General features: G+C 48.9%; 1 protein-coding gene across 4 annotated transcripts in view; it reads left to right on the top strand.

The window, feature by feature from the left end:
- LHPP (phospholysine phosphohistidine inorganic pyrophosphate phosphatase) overlaps positions 1-25,957 on the top strand; it is a 95,448-nt gene that overhangs the window by 1,651 nt on the left and 67,840 nt on the right. For all 4 annotated transcript variants that reach the window (XR_014777548.1, XM_084773863.1, XM_084773861.1 and 1 more), the window contains exons 2-3: positions 18,073-18,260; positions 21,379-21,532. Coding sequence is in view for 3 of the 4 variants with exons in the window: in XM_084773863.1 (XP_084629989.1) it covers positions 18,073-18,260; positions 21,379-21,532 (342 nt within the window). In the remaining variant the exon portion in view is untranslated. The remainder of the gene's footprint in view (positions 1-18,072; positions 18,261-21,378; positions 21,533-25,957) is intronic.

Raw genomic sequence — 25,957 nt, 5'->3', positions numbered from 1 at the left:
CTTTACATCTGTGCCTCAGAATATATAATTCAAAAAAGTCAGCAACTGAATGGTAATAAGGACAAATGACATAATCATTCACCAGGAAAGAAACACCAGTGACCTTCTAAGCATATGAAAGATGTTCCACCTGGCTACATTAGAAATGCAAATTAAACCAGACGTGGTGCCCCATGTGCCATGTGGGTACTGGAACCAGGTGTTTTTAATTGTTGAACCATCTCTCCAGCCCCTGATTTCAAATTCTTTTTACCTTCCAAATATTTTTAAAAGATTTATTTATTTTCATTCTGTGTGTATAAATCTTCTGCCTGTCTGCATGTGTGCACACCATGTCCAGGCCTGTTGGATCCCCTGAACCTGGAGTTAAAGATGGTTGAGGGCTACCATGTGGATGCTGGGAATTGAACCTCAGTTCTCTGAAAAAGCAATAAGGGCCCTCAACAACTGAGCCATCTCTCTCCAGCCCCTCAAAAGATTAAAGAAAGCAAAAACAATAACAACAAAAACCATTCTGGATTAGAGTTCCAGGACAGGAGAGCTAAAGAGTGTTTTGTTTGTCTCCGACTCTCACTTGCTCTCTCTTTATATGCACGTGTCTGTGCTTGTGAACATGTATGTGTGTATGTGTATGTGCATATAGAGGCCAGCCCTGGGTGTCATCCCCAGGACCACTGTCCAGTTGCATATAGACAGGATCTCTCATTGGCCTCGATCCCACCAGTTTGTGACCAGTGACACAGGGACTCTTCCAGTTCACCTTCCTAGTGCTGGCATTACAAACATAGGCTGTCTCGCCTAGAATTTTTAAAATTATGTTTATTTATCTCTCAATTAAAATAAGATTATAAACTGGCATGGTGGCACACACCAGTAATCTTACCACTCGGAAAGACAGAGGCAGGTGGATCTCTGTGAGTTTGAGGCCAGCCTGGTCTACAAGGCAAGTCTAGGACAGTCAAGGCTATAACAGAGAAACCTTGTCTTGAAAAACCAAAATAAATAAATAAATAAAATAAGATTATGATCCAGTCATGGTGACGCAGGCCTTTAATCTCAACACTCTGAATTTGAGGCCAGGACAGCCAGAATTCAGTTACACAGAGAAACTCTGTCTGAAAAAAACAAAACAAAACAACAACAAAAAGCAAATTAAAACTATACCAATAATTTTTATTTGTTTGTTTTTGTTTTTTGTTTTGTTTTTCGAGACAGGGTCTCTCTGTGTTAGCCTGGGCTGTCCTGGACTCACTTTGTAGACCAGGCTGGCCTCGAACTCACAGCGATCCGCCTACCTCTGCCTCCCGAGTGCTGGGATTAACGGCGTGCGCCACCACGCCTGGCACCAATAATTTTTAAAATGATTTCTTTCTTTTAAATATCATGTGCATTGGTGTTTTGCCTCCATGTATGTATATATGAGGGTGTTGGAATTAGAACTCTCTGGACTTACAGATACTCGTGAGCTGCCAGGTGGGTGCTGGGAATTGAACCTAGGTCCTCTGGAAGAGCAGCCAGTCAGTGCTCTCAACCGCTGAGCCATCTCTTCAGCCCCTATACCAATAATGTTTGATAAAACTGGCAAGAATCCAAAGCTTGGGGAAAAGTTCGATTGCTGAGACTTTGTAGAAACAAACACTGCCACATTACATAAGACACAATTGGTACTGCCCGGCAGTAATGGGTACACTTCTGGGTAATTGTCCTGACTTGTTTACAAGAAATAACTAGCCGGGCGTGGTGGTGCACGCCTTTAATCCCAGCACTCAGGAGGTGGAGGCAGGCGGATCGCTGTGAGTTTAAGACCAGCCTGGACTACAAAGTGAGTCCAGAATAGCCAAGGCTACACAGAGAAACCCTGTCTCAAAAAAACCAAAAAAAAAAAAAAAAAAAAAAAAAAAGGAAAGAAAGAAAAGAAATAACTGAGCTAGGCAATAGTGGCACACACTTTTAATCCCAGTTCTGAGGAAACAGAGACAGGAGGATCTCTGTGAGTTCAAGACCAGCCTGGTCTACAGAGCAAGTTCTAGGATAGCCAAAGCTACAGAGAAGCCCTCAAAAAAATAAATAAATAAATAAATAAATAATAAAATTAAATTAAATTAAAAAACCAAAAGAAAAAAGAAGTAATTTGAAATATAAGGTGTCTTTGTCTTTTGAAATCATAAAAGACCCCAAAACAGCCATTCTCCATAAACAGAGAAGTTACTGTCCCTCTGTCCACAGTGGACACCATACAGTGTAAGGAAGCATTTTTTTCTTTAGGTATATTGTTAGTGAGGGCGGCCATTATGTGTCTCCTTTTTGGGGCAGAAAAGGCAGAAATGCACATATGCCCCAGCTTCCTGTTTGCAGAAACCCAGGGAAGACACGTGCTACTGTTTTGGAGTCTAAATGAAGCGATGGGGGTTCAGGAAGAGAAGGTTCAGCCAGGGGTGGTGGCACACACCTGTAATCCCAGCGCGGGGGCGGGGGTGGGGGTGGGAATTTGGGGGCGGGGGGTAGAAGAGAAGAGTTGGGTGTGGCGTGGGGAAGGGTACAAGAAAGCCCTTTCATTGCCGGACTTTGTATAGCAACATTTTTAAAGGTTGTCTTTTTGTTTGGTTTTTGGGTTTTTGTTGTTGTTGTTTTTGGTTTTGGTTTTTGGTTTTTCGAGACAGGATTTCTCTGTGTATGTAGCCTTGGCTGTCCTGGACTTGATTTGTAGACCAAGCTGGCCTCGAACTCACAGAGATCTGCCTGCCTCTGCTTCTCAAGTGCTGGGGTTACAGGTGTACGCCACCCTGCCCAGCCTATTTTTAAAGCTTTTGAGCCATTCAAAAACAAATAAAATTATAATATGTGGCTTTCCTCATCTTCAGGGGGAAGAGTGGTTTTACAGGGGGTGTGAAGCTGGGGGCGAGGGAGGAGCCATGGTGGGCAGTTTGGACACACACAGTGGCTAATGGAGGAGGCAGTTGAGTTGGGAAAAGAGGGTTAAAGAGGTATTTTTAGAAGAAGGTCTAGGGAGACTTGTCCACAGATGATGACACAATTTGTGCATTCCTCTATTTCCCATTTGGGTTAGTACAGCCGATGCTGCTGTGAATATTCTAGAACACGTGTTTGGTAAGCACGTGAATGTGTTTCTAGGGAGGGACATGGTATCAGAGCGGAGTGGCTGAATTTCGAGGCAGGAGTGTGTTTGGCTTTGATAAGCGCTGCCTGGGAGTTCTCCAAAGTGTTTGTGTCATTTGTATTTCAAGCCAACAGTGTACAAAAGTCCTGGCTGTTGGTTGTGTCCCATCCCGTGTCCGGGGCCATGTGTCATCCCCCCGCCCCACCTCCCAGTTTGTCAGTCCTTTCCTCGAAGTGAGGCAGGATAGAGTACAGGGAGAATCCTGGGAACCTGAGAGGTGAGGGGGGCTCTCGCCCACAGCATAACTCCAGCATAATTAATGACTGTCTAAGGCCGTCATCCCTTCCCACCCGGAAGCCTGCAGTTTTCTAGGGATCTCACCAGAAGCCCCTTTTCCGGAGACAGGATGTGTACTAAACCCCTTGCATATGTAATGTTAGTGGTTCCTCATTTTACTTTATCAGATTTTAATTCCATCTAAGGCATATTCCAAAGCCTGCCATCTCTTATCAAAAGAGGGAGAAAATGAAGGAATAAAAATAAAGTGAGAAACCCGGGCGGTGGCGGCGCGTGACTTTAATTCCAGCACTCGGGAGGCAGAGGCAGGTGGATCGCTGTGAGTTCAAGGCCAGGCTACACAGAGAAACCCTGTCTCAAAATAAATAAATAATAAAATAAAATAAATAAAATAAAATAAAAAATAAATAAAAATAAAGTAAGATTTCTTAACAGCCATTTGAGATGTAATTGACAGCTACCAAAATGGTTATGGTTAATGCTAAGACAGTTAATTGTGCCTCGCTATTGAGGATCCCTTGGGTATGTTTTAATGTCCTGTGACTCCTGGAGAAGCCCACCACACCTGTGCACTCCACGTATCTTACATCCTTCTAAGGGCCTCTTTCTCTCTTAAGCCTGTTCTTAAGCCTATATTAAAATATCTTGAATAAAACCTCCAATTATGGTTCATAATCTGACTAGTCTGATGAGAATTAAAGCCACAAATCCTGTTTTGGCCTGAAATAAAAATAAGGTCTCTGAAAGTCTAGGGGAGTCCTCTGGCTGCTGAGGGTAGCTTTGTGAAACTATATCTTTGTCCCCTTCATCACTGACAGTAGCAGGGTCTTTTTTAAAAAATTTATTATTATTATTTTTTTTTTTTTAACTTTCAAGCCTTGTGAAAAGTAGTGTGCAGATATGGAACCTCAGTCCCTCTGTATCCATCTTTTCCCCCCTCCTTTCAGGAGCACAGATGTTGTTGGCAGGGACTGGCAGGAGGAGGTGCCCCTTGATTGCGAAACAGTAGTGTGGCTCTGGGTAGCGTACTTCCCAGGCAGATGGTGGCCCCAGGTGGCTCCCAGTAACAACAGCAAGGTTGCTGGCCTTTGAGGGCAAACGTTGGCTACCCATAGGTATGTCATTAATGATTTCTTTTGTAGCCCTCTGACCAAGGTGAGTGCTGTTACCTTTCTTGTTTGTTTGGGTTTTTCTGTTTGTTTGTTTTTCGAGAGAGGGCTTAGTTGTGCAGCCTTTGCTGTCCCGGAACTAGCTCTATAGACCAGGTTGGCCTTGAACTTAGAGATCCTCCTGCCTCTGCCTCCCGAGTGCTGGGGTTAGAGGCGTGCGCTGCTACAGCCAGGCTTGTTGTTTCCTTCCTTAAGTAACAGGCGTCCTGGAGACTCAGAGTGAGAGGAGCTCACTCTGTACCTGAGCCGAGATAGCAAAGAAACCCTCTGAGCCCCATTTTGCCAGAGGCAGAGCAAGCTCTTAACTGCCGTCCTAGACGCATGCTTGGATTTATGAGGAGGAAAGGGTTCCGGGATTGGGCAAAGCTTCCCTCTAGATCAGTGGTTCTCAACCTTACAATCCTTTAATATTCCTCATATTGTGGTGACCCCCAATGTCATTACTGTAATTTTGCCCCTGTTAAGAACAATAATGTAAATATTTTTGGAGATACCATATTTTTTGGACCATATAAAGGTGCCCCCCCCAAAATTGGGGGTGGTGGTGGAAATTAAGGTGTGTCTTATGGTCCAATTGCTGTTTTTACTGTTTTTCTTTCCTAAAAACCGGGTGCATCTTATGGCCAGGTGTATCTTATAGTCCAAAAAATACGGTAGTGGTTGGCCAAAGTGTCTGCAACCCACAGGTTGAGAACCACTGCTCCATGTGGTTGCCTCTGAGCTGATGTTCCTAGCCTGACACAGCACTGTCCAAGAGAAGGATGCACAGAGCTGGGGTATCGGGCAGGACTCTGTGGGTTCTGATTTGAGGTCTTCAGACTAGACCCAGGAAAACTTTTTAAAGATGTGCTCTGAGCACTGGAGGGATGGCTCAGTGGTTAAGAGCGCTTGCTGCTCTTGCAGAAGACCAAGGTTCAGTTCCCAGCATCTACCATACATTGTGGCTCAGTTTCAGTACTACCTCCTGGCTCACAGCCATCCGTAACACCAGTTCCAGGGGCTGTGGTGCCCTCTTCTGACTTCTTCAGGCACCAGGCACATGTGTGATACACAGACATACGTGCCAGCAAAACACTTATGCACATAAAATAAAATACCTCTTTTTAAAACATTTAAAATATTTTTTTTGATCCCTGTGGGCTTGCATAGCTTGGGTGTCTCTGGTGGTGCTGTGAAAGGTAGCAGTCTGTGACAATAGTGCTAAAACACGCCGAAGGCAGCTGTGGAGCTGGTAAAAGGGGAAAGCTCCCTTTCTGGAAGCCTGTGGGATTGTTCCTGGGTTAAGGAACCCAGACAACTGACACTGGTCTCTCTGAACTCCCTGCCTCCCTTGCTACTGGACCAAATCCCTAAATCTCTACCTGGTCCACTGGAGCGTCTCAGGTGACCTTTGGCTCTTGACTGACTGGCATTTCTTTTCTTTCTTTTTTGTTTTGTTTTTTGTTTTTTTCAAGACAGGGTTTCTCTGTAGTCTTGGCTGTCCTAGACTCACTTTGTAGATCAGGCTGTCCTTGACCTCATAGCAATTGGCCTGCCTCAGCCTCCTAAGTGCTGGGATTAAAGGCATGTGCCACCATGCCCAGCTTGGCATTTCTTTTCTTACCTCATTTCTGCTGTGGCCTTTGCTGAGAAGGCTTCCAAGGAGCCCTGGCATCTCTATAGGGCCAACCCTTCTGCTCAGGCCTAGGGCAGCCCCACAGGTCCTTCCTCCCCTGTGTCAGGTGCTGAGGCTTGGGGTAAGAGGTTTGCCCTCTGTTAAAACATACCTGCTCTTGAAGTTTTCTGGTTTTGTTTTTTCCTTCTCTGGGTGGCTGAGCCAACACTAGTCCTCCCAGAATCCTTCACAGATGGGTCCAGCTTGCCAGGCCAGGGTACACAGCTGGGCATCCAGCTGGCTTGTGTGGCTTTGGCGGTTCTTTGGGTCTTTCCACCTTTCCCTCTGTGACCCCTTGAAGTGCAGTACTCCCTTTGAAGTTCCGCTATAGCTCAAAGGAAGTTCCTGGGGTAAGACCCACTGTCGCAGGGGGACAAGTGTGATGGGGGTGGGATGGGACCCTGGGGGAACATGCGCCTCCCTGGCAGCTCCCCAGCACTGTGGTCCCCAGGCAGCATCTTTATTCTTTAAGCCTTACTGTCTTCCATGATTCTCTCTGGGTTTTCTGTGGTAACACATGTTTTTAAATTTTTATACTTTCTAGAAAGTTCCCACTTACGGGTGGGGGTGTGTGTGTGCAGAAAGCACAGGAAGCGGGTAAACAGTAACCTTTGAAAGTGAGATCAACTCTCTAGTAGAGCTCACCTGAAGGAGGCCTGTCTTGAGCCAGGCAGGTGCTCGCTCCCTACCTCACCTTCACACCTGCCAGGTGAGTCCGTAGAGACACGTGAATGCATTGGTCCACCCACACACCCGGCAAACATTAGCTGGACACCCACAGTACCAGGAACCCTGCTCTAGACCCAGAGAATTTGTGATTGTGAGCCAGACAGCCAGGAACCAATGCTCTGGTGGAGCCAGTGCGGCAGTGCCTGGAGACCAGCAGTGAACAGCGTGTGCTGGGCAGGCGGAGAGCCTGGACTGTGTGGGTGGAAGTCCAGGGCTGCAGGTGCTCACGGGGCCTCACAGGTCCCCACAGGTCCCATGCGTATTGAGTTGAGATCCTGAGAGGTGAGCCTAAGCGGGCATCCTAGATGGGAGAGTGTCTTCGCCCTTCCCTTGTCTTGTCATTTTCACATCCCCCCACCCCACCCCCATCCAACCCCCTCTTAATCCTGGAAGCTGCTGGGTGGGACCCACTGACTGCTGTTGGACCTGTGGGCAGGTGTGGACATCTGTAACCCGCCTGGGTCCCCCCAAGAGGCCTTTATTGGACCCATTTGTGGGCGGATTGGGCTCCCTGATGGGGTCCCATTCAGAGGCAGGCTGGGCACAGCAGGGGCTGCAGCACAAAGACCCTGGCGGCTGGGCAGGCCCTGGTGATGGCCCCGGGGGCATCTGCATGTGAAAGGAGATGAGCATTTACTGCATCCTGTCGAAGGCCACTAAAGCACATCTGGGCCAGCCTAGGCCAGACTGGCCTTTTTGGGGCAATCAGGAAACAGGCTCAGCCTCAGCCCAGGGTAGTCTCATAAAGCAATTCCCACCCAGGATGGTGAGCCAGGCCCACAGCTCCGCTTTCCAGGTGGCCCCTCTCAATTCTCAGGGTGATCACAGAGTCTTGGGGACCCTATGGGAACCCAGATGCCGTACAGACAGACTTGGTGCAGCAGCAACTGACCAGGTCTGGGTAACTTCGAAATGTGGCTGGTCCTCCTCACCTCTAGGGCTTCCTCCGTGCTCAGCTGCCAGGACAGCTTCCAGCCATGAGGACACAGTTCCAGGAGTAGCCATAACCATACTGTAGACCATGGCCCAGGCCAAGCTGCTTCCTCTCCGGCCCCACCTGTGAGCCAGGCTAGACTTGGGAGAGGGACAGCAGTTGGGGAAAGCACCAGAAACTCGGGTGGTTCTAGTCAGGCCTTGGGCAAGGGGTCTCTACCCTGACTTTGGGCAAGCGCTGTTGATGCTACTTGAGCTGTCCTATCCGGTGGCCTTTTCCTGTCCACAGGTGAGCCATGATGGAGGAGGGCACAGACCAGAGCAGCGTGCTCTTTATCCTGGTTTCTGGGTTTTCTGTTTTGCAATGTCAACACTTGAAGTTGCATAACACAGGTGGCTTCCTTCTGTTAAATGTTCCTGCCAGCACTTGATTCAGAGAAAAGTCCAAGGCCTTTGTCGTCAGCCCTCTCCCCCTGTAACTGCCTCGGACTGACCCTGTGGGTCTCCCAGCCCTTTACTTTTTGTGTTCCCCCAAAGCAGAGAGGACTTGTGACACAGCTTTCTCCCTCTCCTGATCTCTATTACACACCTTGCCCTGTCCCCCCAACTCTGTGCTCAACAAAAGAGTGAGCTTTTAACTTTTTATTATCCTCACGAGCAATTTTTAAAAGTTGCATTTGGTTATTTGTGCATGTGCACATGTGGGAAGGTCAAAGAACAGCTTGAAAGGGTTGGTTCTCTTTCCACCCCGTGGTGCCTTTACCGCTGAGCCATCTCACCAGGCTGTATCCTCACAGAGCATTTGTTCATCTACATTTCATTTGGGGAACGAAAACCCAAATCAAAAAGGAAGTCAGAAGAGCATTTCCTGTGAGATCAGTCAGGGATGTTTCCAGAAGTGATGGTGGGAGGCTCAGGGCGCTGGCTGCAGGCATCTGAGTTGCAGGCCAGCGGCTGCCCAAGTGTATCAGGAGACAGAATGGCCAAACAGTGCTCTGTGCACACTGCAGGATCCCTGGACGGCACCTTGACCGGACAGACCGTAGACTCTGTGTAGCTGGGAAAGAGGCATCAGCTCTTTTGATACAGATGTTAGTTTATTTGACCTGGATGGTATATAAATGAAGAAACTATAGGATAATGTATGTATATAGAATACTAAAACAGTCGCTTCTCGGCTAAGATCAAGTGTAATATCTGTTCTTATCAGTTTAATATCTAATACGTCCTGTATCTGAGCACAACATATTAAATGGATTTTTTTGGAAGTAGGAGTTGGAAAAGGAGCTTGCTCCGTCCACTCCACGCATCGACCTGGTATTTCCGTACCTTCAGGAACGGTGCACCCCCCTCGGGGGACTCACTAAAAAAAAAATACTAAAACAGTGATTTCATGGCCTTATTTATTTAGTTTACTCTGTGTGTGTGTGTGTGTGTGTGTGTGCGCGCTTATGCTTATGCTATTGCACACATGTAGACGTTAGATGGTAATTTGCAGGAGTCTGTTCTCTCTTTCCACTATGTGGTTCCTAGGGGTCAAACTCAGGATCAAGCCAGCTCACTTTGTTTTTTGCTTTTTGTTTTTTGTTTTTTTTAATTTTAGAATTTTCAAAATATATTTTATTAATTTATTCATATTACATCTCAATTGTTATCCCCTCCCTTGTATCCTCCCATTCCTCCCTCCCTCCCATTTTCCCCTTACTCCCCTCCCCTATGTCTGTGACTGATGGGGGCTTCTTCCCCCTGTATATGCTCATAGGGTATCAAGTCTCTTCTTGGTAGTTGTTTTGTTTTTTAAGTTTTTCGAGACAGGGTTCCTCTGTAGCCCTGGCTATCTTAGACTCACATTGTAGATCATGCTGGCAACTCATGAAAATCTGCCTGTCTCTGCCTCCAGAGCGCTGGGTTTAAAGGTGTGTGCCACCATGCCCGGCTTATTTGTTTTATTATTTTTTAAAAGATTTGTTTATTTATTTAATTATTTTTATATATGAGTGCTCTATTTGCATGTATAACTACATGCCAGAAGAGGGCACCAAATCACAATGTAGATGGTTGTGAGCCACCATGTGGTTGCTAGGAATTGAACTCAGGACCCCTGGAAGAGCAGTTAGTGCTCTTAACCTCTGAGCCACAGCTATCTCTCAGTTTATTTTTATTTTTAAGATGAATATTTAACTATGTTGCCCAGAACATAGGGAGACCTGAACTGCTGGGCTCAGGAAGAGTATTGGCCTGCTCCTGTCTCCCAAGAACAGTGGTTCTCAACCTTCCTGATACTGCGACCCTTTAATACAGTTCCTCATGTTGTGGCAACTCACAAACCATAAAATTATTTTGTATCCTCTCCTATTCCCAGCAGTCCAAGAGCCAACTGGCACTGAGGGTCATAGGGTCAACTGGGGATCTTTTAAAGGGCCAGGTACATGAAATAAATCACACCACACTATTTCATAGCTGTGACTTTGCTACTGTTATGAATCGTAATGTAAATAGCTGGTATGTGACCCCTCCCCCCGCAAAGGGTCATGATCCGTAGGTTGTGAGCCGCTGCCCTAGAGGTTAGGATTACAGGTGTTCACCAACCACTGTGCCAGGCTATTATGCCATCTTTTAAAAGACAAACACAACAACCCACATCTTTTTTTTTTCTTTTTTTCGAGACAGGGTCTCTCTGTGTAGCCTTGGCTGTCCTGGACTCCCTTTGTAGACCAGGCTGGCTTTGAACTCACAGCGATCCGCCTGCCTTTGCCTCCCGAGTGCTGGGATTAAAGGCGTGCACCACCACACCCAGCTTTTTTTTTTTTTTTTTTTTTTTTAAAGACAGGGTTTCTCTGTGTTAGAGTTGGCTGTCCTGGACTCGCTTTGTAGACCAGGCTGGCCTCGAACTCACAGCAATCCGCCTGCCTCTGCTGGGATTAAAGGCGTGCACCACCACGCCCGGCTAGCAACCCACATCTATCTGGGCTGGTGTCAGAATTGATTCGTGAACTTGAACTTGGTGGAAGGAGGGCTGAGAGTCTTAGGTGGATACAGGGGGCTGTAAGATTTGTTGTCTGGGTCTTAGGCGTGGTGGGCAGGGTCACCCCTGGAAGTCAAGGCTGCCAGTGTGGGTGTTCCAGGTCAGTTACTGATTCACCTTCAGTGTGGCACAACTGACCGTGACGGTCACTTACGGTCCATGGCCCCAGGACAGATGGAGAAGCTGATTGGCAAAGCACTACTCAGACACTGCTCAGTGTTGTGAGAGGTAGGAGAGTGATTTCTCTCTGTCCTGGTGCCTCCAGGATACCTATCGAGTCTTGACGCTTCTGCCCTCCCAGCCTCCCTGTCCCTCCACCTCACCCCCACCTCCCACTCCCCGGTCCCCAGTAGAATGCCCTCTCTTCCTACAGGTATTCTGGCCAGTGCACTCTGGGCTCCTGTCCCTGGTTCTGCTTTATGGAAACCCTGGCTTCCTATTGGACAGAACCTGCCTTGAAGGCTGAGATGCCCAACCCCAGCACAGGCCACTGTTTAGTCATCACTGTCACCTACTATTGAGTATTTGCAATTTGCCGAATACTTCCCACGTGTCTCTTTAAACACTGAATCAACAGCCCTATTGGTAGCTGCTGTCAGTGCCTTGCTGCAAAGACGAGGAGCCTGGGGTTTGAGAGGATTAGGCAGCAAGCTGCAGGCCACATAGGGAGGCATGTCTACTTTCTGAGCCCATCTTCCACCTTGCCCATGGGATGCTTGGCACTAACTGGTCTAGCTTGTTCAAGGCCACTGGTACTTGGGGATGACTGCCTGCCTGCTGAATTTGCAGGGCTGCAGAGTGGGACTTGTGTCCACGGCTGTCCCCAGCAAACTCCATGTTCCTCAGCCTTCCCTCTGTGTGACCCACTTAGGTCTGAGGGTCACCAGGATCTCCCTGGCTACCAAGTCTCATGCACTTGACTCGAGTGTTTGTCAGTTGTTATGAAATCGATGCTCTGGCCTTGGCGTGTCCCTGTGATCTGAGCTCAAGCACGTCATAGACAACACAATGATTGGCTGTTCTGAGGGCAGGTTAATGTGGGCACCAGCACAGGGAAGGTGTACTATGTGTTCTGTAAGGGCCCTGGCTAGGGTCCTGCCTAGGTCCTGCCTGGGTCACATGGTCTCCCTGAATGCACTTGGCCTACTGGCCTTCACCAAGAGGAGCCAAAGCCTGGCCAATGTGCACTGCTGCTCTGCTCTCTGCCCAGAGTTTGGACTCTGACCATACATAATGTGCAGCTGCCCAGCTGGTGCCTGAGGAGGTCTGGGTGGGCCAGCAGATAGCTATCTGTCAAGTGGGAAGGCCTGGCAGGTTCCGTCAAGCCTGTGGCCATGCTGCATTTGGTGTCTTCCTCCATTTAGTCTTCTTTTTTTATTTATTTATTATTTATTATTATGTATACAAAGTTCTGCCTGCATGTACAGCTGCAGGCCAGAGAGGGTATCAGATTACATTATAGATGGTTGTGAGCCACCATGTGGTTGCTGGAAATTGAACTCAAGACCTCTGGAAGAGCAGTCAGTGCTCTTAACCGCTGAGCCATCTCTCCAGCCCTAGTCTTCTGTTGATGTCAGTGAGTGAGGAGTTCACGGCCGAGCGTCTCTTCTGTGCCTGTCTTGATAGCGTCCCCAGTAGGTAGCCCTAGAGAGCCTTCTGAGTGACAGCCCTGAAATTGTGCGGTTTATAATACCAGTTTAGGAGGAAACTGGAGAATCAGGGGTTCAAGGCCATCCTTGGCTACATATTGACTTTGAAGCCAACTTTTTATAAACAAACAAAAATGAAAAGCATTTCAGGAGCTAGGCATGGTGGTGCCTGCCTGTGATTCCAGAACTCAGGAAGTGGAGGCAGGAGTGGTGGTTTGTTTGTTTGTTTGTTTGTTTGTTTGTAAGTTAAGGCCCTCTTGGCCTGCTCTGTCTCAAGAAACCAAACCAAACCTCAAAACCATTTTGGTACCCCTCTGGCTGCTGAGGACCATGGGGAGCTGCCTGCATTTCATTTTCAGACAACCCCAGAGGCAGTGTTAACATCTTTCCCCCTTGTGATGGTTTATGTAGCATATTAGCTGGACAGGGTCTAGAATTACCTTGGAGACAAATCTCTGGGAAGGTCTGGGAGGGATTTTTTTTTTTTAATTGAGTAACAGAGATGGAAAGACCTGCCCTATATGTGGGTCAGATCATTCTGTGTGCTGGGGTTGCAGATGGAATAAAAAGGAAAAAGCTAGTTGAGTGGCAGCGTTCATCTCTCTGTGCTTCCCAACTGTGAACACCATTGTGATCAATTGCTTTAAAATCCTGTCTCCATGTCCCCCCTGCACCCCCTAACCCCATGAAGGACTGTCCCCTCGAACTATGTATGATACAAAATAAACCCTTCCTTTCTCAAGTTTGCCCTATCCAGATATTTTGTCACAGCACAGAAAAGCAATGGACGGATGGATCCCTCTAGGAAATTGCGTCTCGAGACCCTGCTTCCTATTTCAATAGTTTGTGGGGCTCTCCATCCCGCCCTGGGTGAGGTCCAAGTAGGACTGCTGGTTAGAGCGGTGGAAGACAGATGAGGACAAGGACTTCCCTGTCTCTGCCCCAGGAGCATCTCTGGTACCAGGTGGGCCTTGGAACCAGACTGGAATTTGAGTCACTTAGGTTGCTCCCAGGAAAGGATTTGCAGGGCTAGGTTAGGGTGCCACATCCGACTCATTCAGGACAGGAACCTAGAAGGCTTCAAACAACCCCTGTGCAGGAATGGGCTGGTCACTTCTTATCCACCACAGACCCCAGTGAGCCTTTGAATGGCAATTTCCCAAGTGTGAGCTTACATCATAAACATTTAGCCTGTCAACACATGCTTCAAACCTTTGACAGTCCTGTCCCTTAGGTGCTCCATGACCCTGCTCAGTAGTTTCTTAAAGTTTGTGGTCTCTGTTGACCTCTTTTGGTTTGGGGGATCCTGACCCCTCCCACAACCCCACATTACCATCTAGTTGCCCAAGGCTTTCGCCGCTGGAGTTGTCCCCAAGGCTTCTCTGCCCTGTCTATTCCTGTGACACCCACTGAAGCATAGGGCGTGGCACATTGGAGTGCCAGGAGCCCAGAGCTGGCTGACCGGCAGGAGGAAAGAGGTCTTGGTGACGCACAGAGCAAAGGCGAAGGAGGATGGCCTTTGTGTGAACAGGGTAAGATGGGGGCTCTTGGAGGAAGGAACACATGGACCTGGCCTTAAGGGACGATAGGATTCCAGCGCAGCGGATGACGAGGGCAGAGCCACTCACGATGAGAGGACCTCCAGGCAGATAAAGGCAACCGAAGCCAGGGGAGAAGAGGGGACCCATTGGGAGAGACCCAGGCTATCCTTTCCCTGGCAAGCTCGGGGCCCTCTGAGGGGAGCTCCTGACTCACCAGCTTCTCAGCCCTTGGTAAGCTGGAGAGGGCAGGCTTTGAGCTGTCCCAAGGTCACTCAGGATGTCCAATAATTGTCCTAACACTTTACCTGCCATGGAACAGTAATGAGAGGGTTTTCATTATTTTCGGGTGAGCGCTCCTGGCAGATGCCCGACAGCCAGCAGATGTGTAAAGTCTGAGGTGATTTGTAAGGGACCAGCTCATCTGACGCACGGTAATTGCACAGGGCGATGTTGTCACTCAGAGGAGCATCCTGGCCTGCTGGGATGAGGTTAAGGTCAGTTCAAAAATTCAGTTGGGTCATAGGAAGTGGGGCTCCTTGGGGAGTGAGTCAGTGGCCAAGACCCTGGCCACAGTCTTAGTGGGGCTTTCAGGCCATCCAGGGACACCCCCCCTAAGGCTTTTGAGTGTTGGGGTGGACCTGCAGCCACTGCCCTACATCAGGGTCTCTTCTGCAGCTCTCTGGAAGCTGCACCTTTTGGAGCTTTTCTCATGATGTGGGATCTGTGTTCCAGGCCTCTGAAGGCCAGATCTGTAGTGTGTGGCATTGACATTCACAGAGAGATGTAGATGTGGTCCCTCAGCTCCCTCTGCCTGGGTCGCTGGAGCAGACACTAACTATCAAGCGGCTTCTGCACCATGCATTTCTTTCTCCCAGTGCTGGAAGCACTGAATGCCAGTGACCAGGGTGCTAGCACAGTTGGGTTCTGGTGATGTTTCTTCCTTGTTGATAGGTTGACAGACATTTTACTGTGTGTTCGCATGATCTCTTGGCTGGTTGTGCACTGAGAGAGATGGGGGAGCGAGGAAGAGAAGTGAGATTGCTAGCCTCAATAGGCTTCGCGGGGGTCTTTTTGTTTGTCTTTGGCATAGGGTCTCCTTATGAGTCTCTGGCAAGCCTGATACTTGATGTGAGAACCAGGCTAGTCTCAAACTTACAGCCATCCTCCTGCTTCTGCCTTCAGTGTTGGAATTACAAACAAATGTCACTATAGCCAGCCCATGGGATCTCTGAGGACACCAGTCCTATCATAGGAGGACCCCTGTCTTGTGATGCTCCTTGATCCTAATTGGCTGTTTGTATGCCTTGTCTTCAAGTACAGACACACGGGGTGGGGGCAGGGCTAGGGTTTCAGTGTAGGAATTTGGCTCAGTTCAGTCCATAGCACAGGCCATCCAGGGGCTCACATTGGTATGCGGCTTCCTGCCCATCTCAGTTTCAACCCAGGTGCAGACACTAGTTAGGCCCACACCTGGTCTCATCTCTCTGTAGAGTAGGACACCCCAGAGCAGAGAGCTGGGAGTGCTGCACCCTGCCCAGGGCAAAGCAGTACATTTGAAGGTCCTGGGGATTTTTTCCTTTCTGCAAGGACCTGCATACACCATAGGCTTTGTACTCTCAGGCCGGATGACCTGGGTCAGGCCTCTTCTAGAAGACTTCCCTTCTTGTCTCCTGAGTGGGGAAGAAGTTTATTCAGTTTGCTGGTCCAGAGTGAGGGCCACCTGTGAGGAAGACCTGCCCTGGCTGTGAAGACAGCAGCAAGCCATGGACACTCTGCACAGTGACAGTGTCTCCCCAGAGCCAAGACTCCCTGAAAACCTGCATTAGTGCTTTATTAGCTTTGAATATTTTAAGTTAATTTTTAATTTTATGTGCATGGGTGTCTATGCAGCATGTATGTACAGGTCCTGCAGAGGCCTAGAGAGGCTGTCTGATCCCCTGAAACTGAAGTGATGTGTAGTTGTGAGCTGCCTGTGGGTGCTGGGAACCAAACCTGGGTCCTCTGCAACAGCGAAAGTGTTCTTAGCTCTTGAGCTTTCTCTTCAGCCCACATTTCACTGTCTTGATAATAGTGACTCCTGTCATTATTTTGAACAAAGAGACCTCAGGGACTGGCCCCTGGAGGTCACAGGGCCGGTGGTGACACATCCAAAGGGGGCACGTTCAGTGGCATAGAGGGGCAGGACCCAGAGGGAGGCTCTGCATACACAGTTCCAGCCACATTGTCCCTGGACTGATAAACTAGCAAAAAGAAAACACTGATTTCTGACCAACCCCTGTTGGTGTCTCAGAGGAGCCCATGAGTTCCTCCCTCCCACCCTCATCAGACACTGTGTTTGGAGTGACAGATGTGAGGCTCTGTCACCTCGCTGTCACAACGATTGCTCACTGTTCTGAGAAGGTCACATCATCATTCATTAGCTGTAATTAGTCCCTGGAGACCCCTGCACTTCTTCACTCAAGTGCTCCATTAACTTGGGTGCGAACCACACATTCTAGGCACCAATCAATGAAGACCCATCCGTAATACACAAGGTGATGCTATTAGTTACAATATATTAACTGCCTAATTTAAAAATAAAAAAAAAGCCATCTTTATGAAGGGCAATTAACCACTGAGTATAATTGGTCATTCATAAACCTCTGATTAGGAAAGACAAATAATAAGAAAGGGATGAATCACCTAGGTTGTGGAAGATGCGCTCTGTGCGCTGAGGACTGCAGAGCTAGAGTTCTTCATAAATGGCACCTGGTAGCCCCAGGGTTGGCTAGTCCCTGAAACTCACCTGATTCTGTGGGAGCCTGGGGGAGGGAGGGGAGGGTCAGAGACAGCCTAAGATAAATGGCAGTTAAGGTGTTTTAGGCTTTTCCAAGGCCCCCCTGTGTGCCCAGCATGGAGATGCCAGGCAGAACCTAGCAGATGACATTGTTGAGTTTCCAGCGTATGTGGGCCGGGGAGAAGGACAGTAAACACATAAATTGGAAGACTTAAGATACTTGGTGTCATAGAGAAACAGAGGCAGTACTAGGGACAGACTGGAGCGGATATCACAGAAGTGGCAGAAAGAAGGACCTGCTTTCCCCTTGTGCTGCCCCATTGCAGGCAGATGCCCGGCTCATCCCTGCCCTCTCCACCTCCCACCGCCCAGGCTGATCTTCCTGACTCACCTTCCATTTGCTCAGTAGAAGTTGCCAGCCACCTGTCTCCACACCTGGGAGGGTGGAGCTCCACACCTGGGAGGGTTTGGCCCCACACCTGGGAGGGCCACTCTTCCTCAATTCATTCAGCCTACAAGACTCTACTATATCTGGGTATTCCCAGAGTCTTCTGTAAGATTGGACCATGGGCTTTGTGAGAGCTTGGGGAACATCAGTGTGTCCTTGTCCCCAGACTGTCTGCCTCGGGAGGAGGGACCGAAAGCCTTGGGCCTTTCTGGGACTCAGTTTCATCACCTGTGAAATGAGAGCACTGGCGTGAAGGCAAAACTGTGGCTGGTTGGGTTGCTTTACCCTGTTGGCCATCAATGGATGTTGGCTACAACCCTCGCTTTCACATGATTGGTTGTGTCATGTGACACCTCTTTGATTAGGGCCACATCTGTAAAGAGAGCACTGAAGCACGTCCCTTCATCACATGTACGCTCGTTATTAACTCACCCGTTGTGCATTTAACACCATATTGCATAGACTGTAAAAACAGCTCAGAGGATGTGTGAAGACAGAAATATCTTAGAGTCCAGTGAGATGAATGTGTTTAGGGACATGCGCAAGAGCGGGGCCTGGGGACCATTGGTAGAGTTGCTTGTTTTTGCTAGAGCATCTCTGTTTACGTTTTTAAAGTTACATTTACTTAGTTTGTGGGGTGCACGTGTGCGATGGGATGTGTGGAGTTTAGAAGATTCTGTCGTTCTGCCTTGTGGGCCCCAGGGATTAAACTCAGGTTGTTTTCGTGCCCTAGACTGAAGCAGTCCCCGCTCAAGGTGAGATTCTGTACCAACGAGTCCCAGAAGTCCAGGAGAGAGCTGGTGCAGCTGCTTCAGCGGCTAGGATTTGACATCTCAGAAGGAGAGGTGACAGCCCCTGCACCAGCCACCTGCCAGATCCTGAAAGATCGAGGCCTGCGGCCGCACCTGCTCATCCATGACGGTAGGCCTGCGTCAGACTTGGGCTTTTTTGTTTTTTGTTTTGTTTTGTTTTGTTTGAGGTGAGGGCTGGGGAGGCCTCTCCCTCCCACTTGGGCCAAACCACAAGAAACATATGCAGGCCAAGCCTGACTTCTTTCAGACACCTGTGAATCTTCAGGGTCCAGAAGTCACGAGGCTTCCTGCGAGGGGATGAGGAGGTAAGGCCAGGACCCAACCAGTGCCCTCCCACCCCCAGCCTCAAGGCCAGCTTCAGGATGATGATCCTGGGAGGTAAGCCTGAGGTGGGGCTCCTTGATATAGGTGGGAGGTCAGGGCTTATTGAGAGAGGGAGAAGAAGGGAGGGAGGACATGGGAGTCAGGTGGGGGTGGATAGCTTTCCAACGTCTGCCATCCCGTAGCCTCGAACTGCCTCCGCGATCCCTAGTCCTGCTCTTTGGCGCAGTTTGCAGATGGCTGTTGGAGCAGGGTTTGAGTCCAGATGATTTTGGTCTGAATGCAAGACCAGAGATCCTTGAGCCCTCAGTGCCGTGGGAGCTTTTGTGGAGCAAGCCGAGGGAGCAGTACTCTCTGTAAATTATTTAAAAACAGGGTTCAAGTACTTGAGAACACTTTTGTCCATCTGTCTGTCCTTATTCCCTCCTTCCCTCCCTCCCTCCACACTGTTTCCATGTTGACAAATCTCTGGGCAGAGACGGGGTGTCCTGAGGTGCAGAGTGCTCCATGGAAGGCTGGGAAGGCGGAATCCATCATTCTGGCTCCGATTAAGGGAATCATGGCCAGCCTCTAAAAATCCTCTTTCTGACATCCTTTCTCTGTAGTTAGGAACCCTGCCAGTGTCTTTAGAAATTCTGTCTCCAGTTCCCCGGGAAAAGGGTTGCTAGGCATGGAGGAGGGGGTGGAGGAAGTGAGCGAGGGGAGTGGCGAATACAGCTCGTTGGCTCTGCTCGAAGGTGGTGTTAGCCAAGGAATCCAGGAGTGCACTCAACAGAAGCTGAGTAGGCTGGAGGGAGACGGCTGCCCCTCCTTGGCTGTCGTGGCTGCAGTCTCAGTAAATGTACCTGTATTTCAGGCTTTGACTTTTTTCCAGGTTTTATTATTGGTGTTTTCCCCCTAATGTTTTTATTATGAAAATCTTCAAGCATATAGCAGACCTGAAAACCTTTTACGTGGTGGAATATGGAGATGCCTCAGTCAGCAGTGCCTGCTACACCAGCGCTGGGACATGAGTCGGATTCCCAACAGCCATGCGAAAAGCTGGGCATAGCGGTGTACCCCTATAATTCAGGCACTGAGGATTGAGGGCACAAGGATACCCAGGGGCTCGCTGGCCACCAGTCTGCCCCAGTTAGCAAGCTCCAGGTTCAGCGAGATACTCTGTCTCAACAAACAAGGTGGAGAGCCATTGGGGAAGACACCGTTATTGTCCTAAGCTCCATGTGATGTAAAATTAATATGCAGTGAGGAGCTCAAACTTCTGTTGCACTTTTGCTGGCTTTAGTTTTTGCACCCCTGGAATCCCACACCCCTGGAGGTCTCACTATTAGCACACTGAAGGTTCCTGAATACTCTTCCAGTCAGTCCCTACTCTACCCTCTTAGTGACAGTGTAAAGAGCTACTATTTAGAACTTCATATCAATAGAATTATATGATGTATAATTGTATAATTATCCAGGGGCCCCAAAACCCCACTTTAGGTCACAGTGATGCCCTGGAAGGGCTCCCAGGACTCAGGAGACACTGTACCCAGGATTACAGCTGGCTGTAGTGAAAGACTACAGCTCAGCTCAACAAGGGAGGAGCTGCATGGGGCAAAGGACAGGAGAAACCAGGAGTGGCATCCATCCCAGTTGCCCTTGCATTGGATGTGCTTGGCTGTCTCAGCAGTGATGTGTGACACAGCAGGTTGGCATCAGGGACGTTCTCTGGGGCATCTGTGCCTACACTTCTTTGAAAAGGGCTGGTCATCTAAGTACACAGTCCCCATGTGACTGACCTTAGGGACTCCACCTCCATCTGCACATTTCACTCAAGATCACACTGACCCAGTCTGACCCAGCTCCTCAGGTGTGTGAACCCCTCCTATCAGACAGGATTTTATAGGGGCTCAGGTGCTCCATAGAGCGGTTGGAAGACCTGGGTTTGGTTGTTTGGTTGGTTTTGGTTTTTTTGAGGCAGGGTTTCTCTGTGTAGCCATGGCTTTACTGGAACTCTGTAGATCAGGCTGGCCTAGAAAAAGGTTTTTAAAGACATGCCTTTTTCTGGAGTGTACAGGACTTGAACAAGCCAGGCCTGCTGAGGTAGGCCTCTCTGTCACAGAAAGTAGTGTGTGTGTGTGTGTGTGTGTGTGTGTGTGTGTGTGTGTGTGTGTGTGTGTGTAAATGTTCTCCTACCAGCCTAGAGGCCCATCATGTGGTTACGCGTGTACCACTGTGTTCTTGCTCTTTGCCATGGAGGGACTATACCACGGGATATTTATGCCTGGATGCTTCTCAGCTTCAGGCTCATCTCAGTTAGGGTTTCCATTGCTGTGGAAGAGATGCCATGATCATGGTGGTTCCCATCCTCTTTCCCACCCCAGAGTTTCTCTGTGTAGCCCTGGCTGTCCCAGAACTCACTCTGTAGACCAAGCTAGCCTTGAACAGAGATCTACCTGCCTTGCCTCCTAAGTGCTGGGATTAAAGGCGTGTACCACCCACGTGTAAAGGAAAACATTTGATTGGGGCTGACTTACAGTTCAGAGGTCTAGTCCATTATCATCATGGTGGGAAACATGGCAGCGTGCAGGCAGACATGGTGCTGGAGGGGGAGCTGAGAGTTCTACATCTGAACCTATAGGCAGCAGGAAGAGAGAATGACGCTGGGCTTGGCTTGAGCATTTTAAACCTCAGAGCCCACCCTCAGTGACACACTTCCTCCAAGGATGCCACACCCACTCCAGCAAGGCCACACTCCCTATGAGCCTGTGGGGGACCTTTTTTATTCAAACCACCACAGGGCTGTTATGAAATACATATTCCGCCAGGCAGAATATGACAGGAAGAAAGTGCCCCTGTTAGGAGCTGGGAGTAGGCCACGTTCTGGGCTTGAACAAGGCTGTTTGTCTCTCATGCCTTTCCAGGAGTCCGCTCAGAATTTGATGATGTTGACAAGTCCAACCCAAACTGTGTGGTGATTGCGGATGCTGGTGAAGGCTTTTCCTATCAGAACATGAACAGAGCCTTCCAGGTGCTCATGGAGCTGGAAAAGCCTGTGCTCATATCACTGGGGAAAGGGTGAGTCCGAGGCAGGGGGTTCGTGCTGGGCAGCTCTGGCGGATGCTTTCTGAGTCTCTCCTATGGGACCACATAGAGATGGATGCAGACAGGTGGGGTGGGGTGAGTGCAGGGACCTTTCCTCCCTTTCTTGCTTTTTTCTCTTCATTCCTCTTTTTTTTTTTTTACCCTTTTAATAATCTTTCCAGAGCTGTTGGACCAAGTTTCTGTATGAATCTTGGGCCAGGAGGTGAGTGGGGGCTTCAGTGAACATCCGCGCCCTGAGGAGATCTCAAAGGCCAGGTGTTGACTGTCCAGTGTAAAGGAGGCAAAGGTTCCCTAGCACAGGACATAACACGAGATGGTCCTGAATGGTTTCTAGGGATACTTGATGCAGTAATAGGTGGACTTGGGGTCTGGGAGGATGCTCCGGGCTGGGTGCTGGGTCCCAGGTGCCATCTCTGTAGCGTTGGGATTTGGCTTCAGCTGTGCTTCTAGCATATTCCTCAACACCATGTAGTCAGCTCCCATTGCGCCAACAGATACCTGAGGTAAATAGCTTAAAGGGAGGCTCACAGTTTTAGAAGCTTCATGGCCCCTTGCTTTTAGCCTGTGGTGAGGGGGGACATTGAGGTAAGAGTGTCAGTGGGAGGCTGGGAAGCAGAAAGAAAATGAGGAGGAATCCCAGTATCCCTCCCCCCCTTTAGATACCTAACTTATTTTTTACTGGACTTCACCTCCTTAAGGGTCTATCACCTCTTAACACTGCCACTGGCTGAAGACCAAGCTCACACACGGTCTTGGGGCACATTCAGGATGCAAACTCTAGCACCATCTTTTTTTTTTTTTAATGAAATCATTGTTTACTTAACATCTTTCTCTCCCTCTTTTCTTCCTTCCTTACTTTGTTTTGATTTTTAATTTTATTTATTTATTTACTTATGAGATAGGGTTTCTCTGTATAGCCCTGACTATCTTGGAACTCACTCTGCAGACCAGGCTGGCCTCAAACTCAGCCTGCCTCTGCCTCTGCACCACCACTGCTTTTTAAAACTTCTTAAATATATATTAGTGTTTTGCCTACATCTAAGTATGTGCACTGCATACGTGCCTGCTACCCACAGAGGTCAGAAAAGGTGTCAGAGTCCTTGGAAGGGGCGTTACGGCTGGTTGTGAGCTGCCGTGTGAATTTCTGGAACTAAACACACGCCCTCTGTAAGAACAAGTGTGGAGCTGTCTCTCCAGCTCTGGTTTTTGTTTATTTGCTTTTGAGATGAGGCCAGGCATACCCCCACGGCTGGCCTGAAGCTGGTTATGTTCAGTGTAGTTGAGGTTCGTTTTCAACTTCTGGTTTCCTTTCCTCTATGCCCTGACCTTTGAACTGTAGGCATGTGCCATCATAGCCAACAAAGCATTTTCCCCCTTCCCCTTCAGTACTGGGCACTGAACTTAAGGCTTTGTACATGCTGGCCAAGGCTGTATCCCAAGGACTGCAAACATCTTCCCTTGCCACGTATTCATTGCCAATACTTAGAAATCATCGAGCCTAAGAAGAAAATTAAAGTTATTTGCAGCCTCAGTGCAGAGCACAAACACCAGCATCTGGGTGCATGTGCTCAAATGGATGCTTACAGATGCATGCATTCATCTGATGCTGTGACCATGGCTGGGTTTAGAACTACCGAAGGCGCACACCTCTCCGTGTACCTATAGATACCTGAGGTACACAGCTTAAAGGGCAACATCCCATGTGCTAGTGTCCTGGAGAAAAGAGGGAAAAAGGAGGGCGCTGACTCAAGACCAGCACTCGCCTCTCTCTGCTTCCTAACTGTGGGTGCAGTGTGACCCAGCTGCTTCCAGCCTTTGCCTCCCGGGTTCCTTCCTTTCTTAAGTTGTTACATAGTTGCTCACAGCAACAAGAGAAGGAGCTAATAATGTAGGAGCCAGGCTTGACATCGTTTTTGTCAGCTGTGGGTTTTTTCTATTTTCATGTATGCATGTACGTGTGTGTGTGTGTGTGTGTGTGTGTGTGTGTGTGTGTGTGTGTGTGTGTGGTGGTGGGGGGGAAGCACTCCTCTGTCTCTGTCTTCCAGAGCTGGAATTACAGGCGGCTCACCATGTCCGGCAGGCATTGATGTGAGCTGGGGACCTGAGCTCCAGTCCTCACATTTATACAGCAAAAGGGTTTAAGCACTGAGCTCTCTCCCCAGGTCCCTGGGCCTGTTTCTTCTTGTCAGTAAACAGCATCTTGCAAACAACTTTGTACCTAGTGACCAAATATCTCTGTGACCTACTTATCCATCTTGTGAGCTGATTTCAGAAGGATGTGCACATCTGTCCTGGCCAAGAGGAACAGTACTGGGAGTTCAGAATCTCACACTCTTGAGGTTGCATGATGCCTTGGCGGTCTTGCCCAGCTTGGTAGGCAGCAGGGCATCCTGCTGGAAGCATTTCCATCCAGTACTTTGGTGACTGGGCCCTCATGCCCCTTGATCTAGGCACACTTGGCCTGCCTAACTCATAGACCTAAGCCCTGCCCTTGGATATTTGAGTTGGCAAATCTGTACTAGAAAATGTGCATAATGAGAAAGCAATATTATAAGTCATTTATGTCGATGCATTTTTCTTTGATGAAGTCTCATCATTGCTGGAGGTTATTCCAGATTATGAGTTAATGGCTTGAATAAGTACATTGGTGAAAAAAAAAAGATGAAAACAGGAATTGTTTGCTCTTGCCTGGGTGAGAACTTTGACAGACTCAGTAAGAGGTGAGGGTTGATTTGATACAAGTGGGGCCTTCAGCCCTCTAGATTCCGACTTGGGTGAAGGGTAAGGTGTTCAAACCCCAAGAAAGGGCTCAACAGCCCCTGACCCCCCTCCCCCCAGGGTGGCAGCTTTTCTGGGCAGCCCAAGGGCCGAGGAAGAATTCCTATCAGTACAGTCAAGGCTGGGGTGGCCTTCCTGAGGGTGCAGGGAGGCAGGATGCCCCTGTCCTCAAAATGGAGTGATTTACATTTGGCATCTGTGTGGACCGAGAGAGGGAATTGGCTTTGTAATTTCTGCTGTCATGCCGCCATCAGAAAATTAAGCTGTTTACTCCGCAGACTATGGAGGTTAATGGCTCTTCTGGGAGAGGTCAAGTGGTCATTTTGCAGGGAGGCTGCACCGAGGAATCGGAAACGGCAGGAGCGCGAAGCATAAAATCAGATGTGACTGCTCCTCTGGCCTGCATCTCCCAGTAGCCACAGTGGCCCTCCGTGGCTGCAGGGACCAGGGCCTTCCCAGGGCCTCAGCAGGCCACACTGTGCCAGAAAGGAAGGAAAACTACACATCCAGTTGCTAGTGAAGGGATGTAAATCAACCGCTGGCTTCAAGTGGGTTTTTGTTTTCCTGAATGAGTAAGAAATGCAGAGGAATTGTGGGCTCTGTCAAAAGCAGCCTAGGACTTCAGCTGGGCATGGTGGTACACACCTTTAATCTGCCTTTAATCACAGCACTTAGGAGGCAGAGGCAGGCAAATCACTGTGAGTTCGAGGCCAGCCTGATCTACAAAGTGAGTCCAGGACAGCCAAGGCTACACAGGGAAACCCTGTTTCAAAAAAAAAATAAAGAAAGAAAGAAAAAGAAAAAAAAAGAAAAAGAAAAAAGCAGCCTAGGTTCAATGAAAGAGAGAAACAAAGAAAGTTGGGAGGGGTGAGTGGAGTGTAGCAGGCTGGTGGAGGGCTTGCCTAGCACGCATGAAGCTCTGGGTTCCATCCCCAGAACCACATAAACTGAGGTGGTGGCGCCCACCTGTAATTCCAGCGCTTGGGGCGTGGAGGCAGAAGGATGTCTTGAGTTGGAGGCCAGGCATAAAGAATGCCCGGGCAGCCAGGCTACATAGTGAGAACCTATTGCAAAAACAAGTCTCTGTTTCTTGAGAGAAGAAAAGAGATGGGGTGGGGATTAAAAGTTCTCATGTTGATTTCTGAGGATCAGGCTCAGAAGGTCAGGCTCTGTCTGTGTATTTCCAGGCACCTAGAGAGTCTGAATACCCAGAAGTTCTTACTTTAGAATAAACCTCCGAGCCAGGCATGGTGGCGCACGCCCTTTAATCCCAACACTTGGGAGGCAGAGGCAGGTGGATCTTTGTGAGTTTGAGGCCAGCCTGGTCTACAAGTGAGTCCAGGATAGCCAAGGTTACACAGAGAAACTCTGTCTAGGAAAAAAAAAAAAAAGAATAAATCTCTGGATCCGAGGCCAGCAGAGCTGTGTTTCCAGGACTCATTAGGGGTGAGATTTCCAAATGAGAGGCTTTTTCTCATCCACCCAGTCTCCTCTGTGTTCTCCAGCTGTTCCTGGGGCAGCCCGGAAACCCCCAGAATCCTCAGCTGCACACAGCTGCCCCTGTTACAGTTTTGTTTTGGAAGTTTCCGTTTGCTCCTGAACCCAGTTAGGTCTGTCCCT

Source organism: Acomys minous (assembly GCF_964271855.1).
Source record: "Acomys minous genome assembly, chromosome: 2".
Lineage (NCBI taxonomy): Eukaryota > Metazoa > Chordata > Mammalia > Rodentia > Muridae > Acomys > Acomys minous.
The sequence above is the reverse complement of the archived record's forward strand: the minus strand, read 5'-3'. Positions and strand labels throughout refer to the sequence as shown.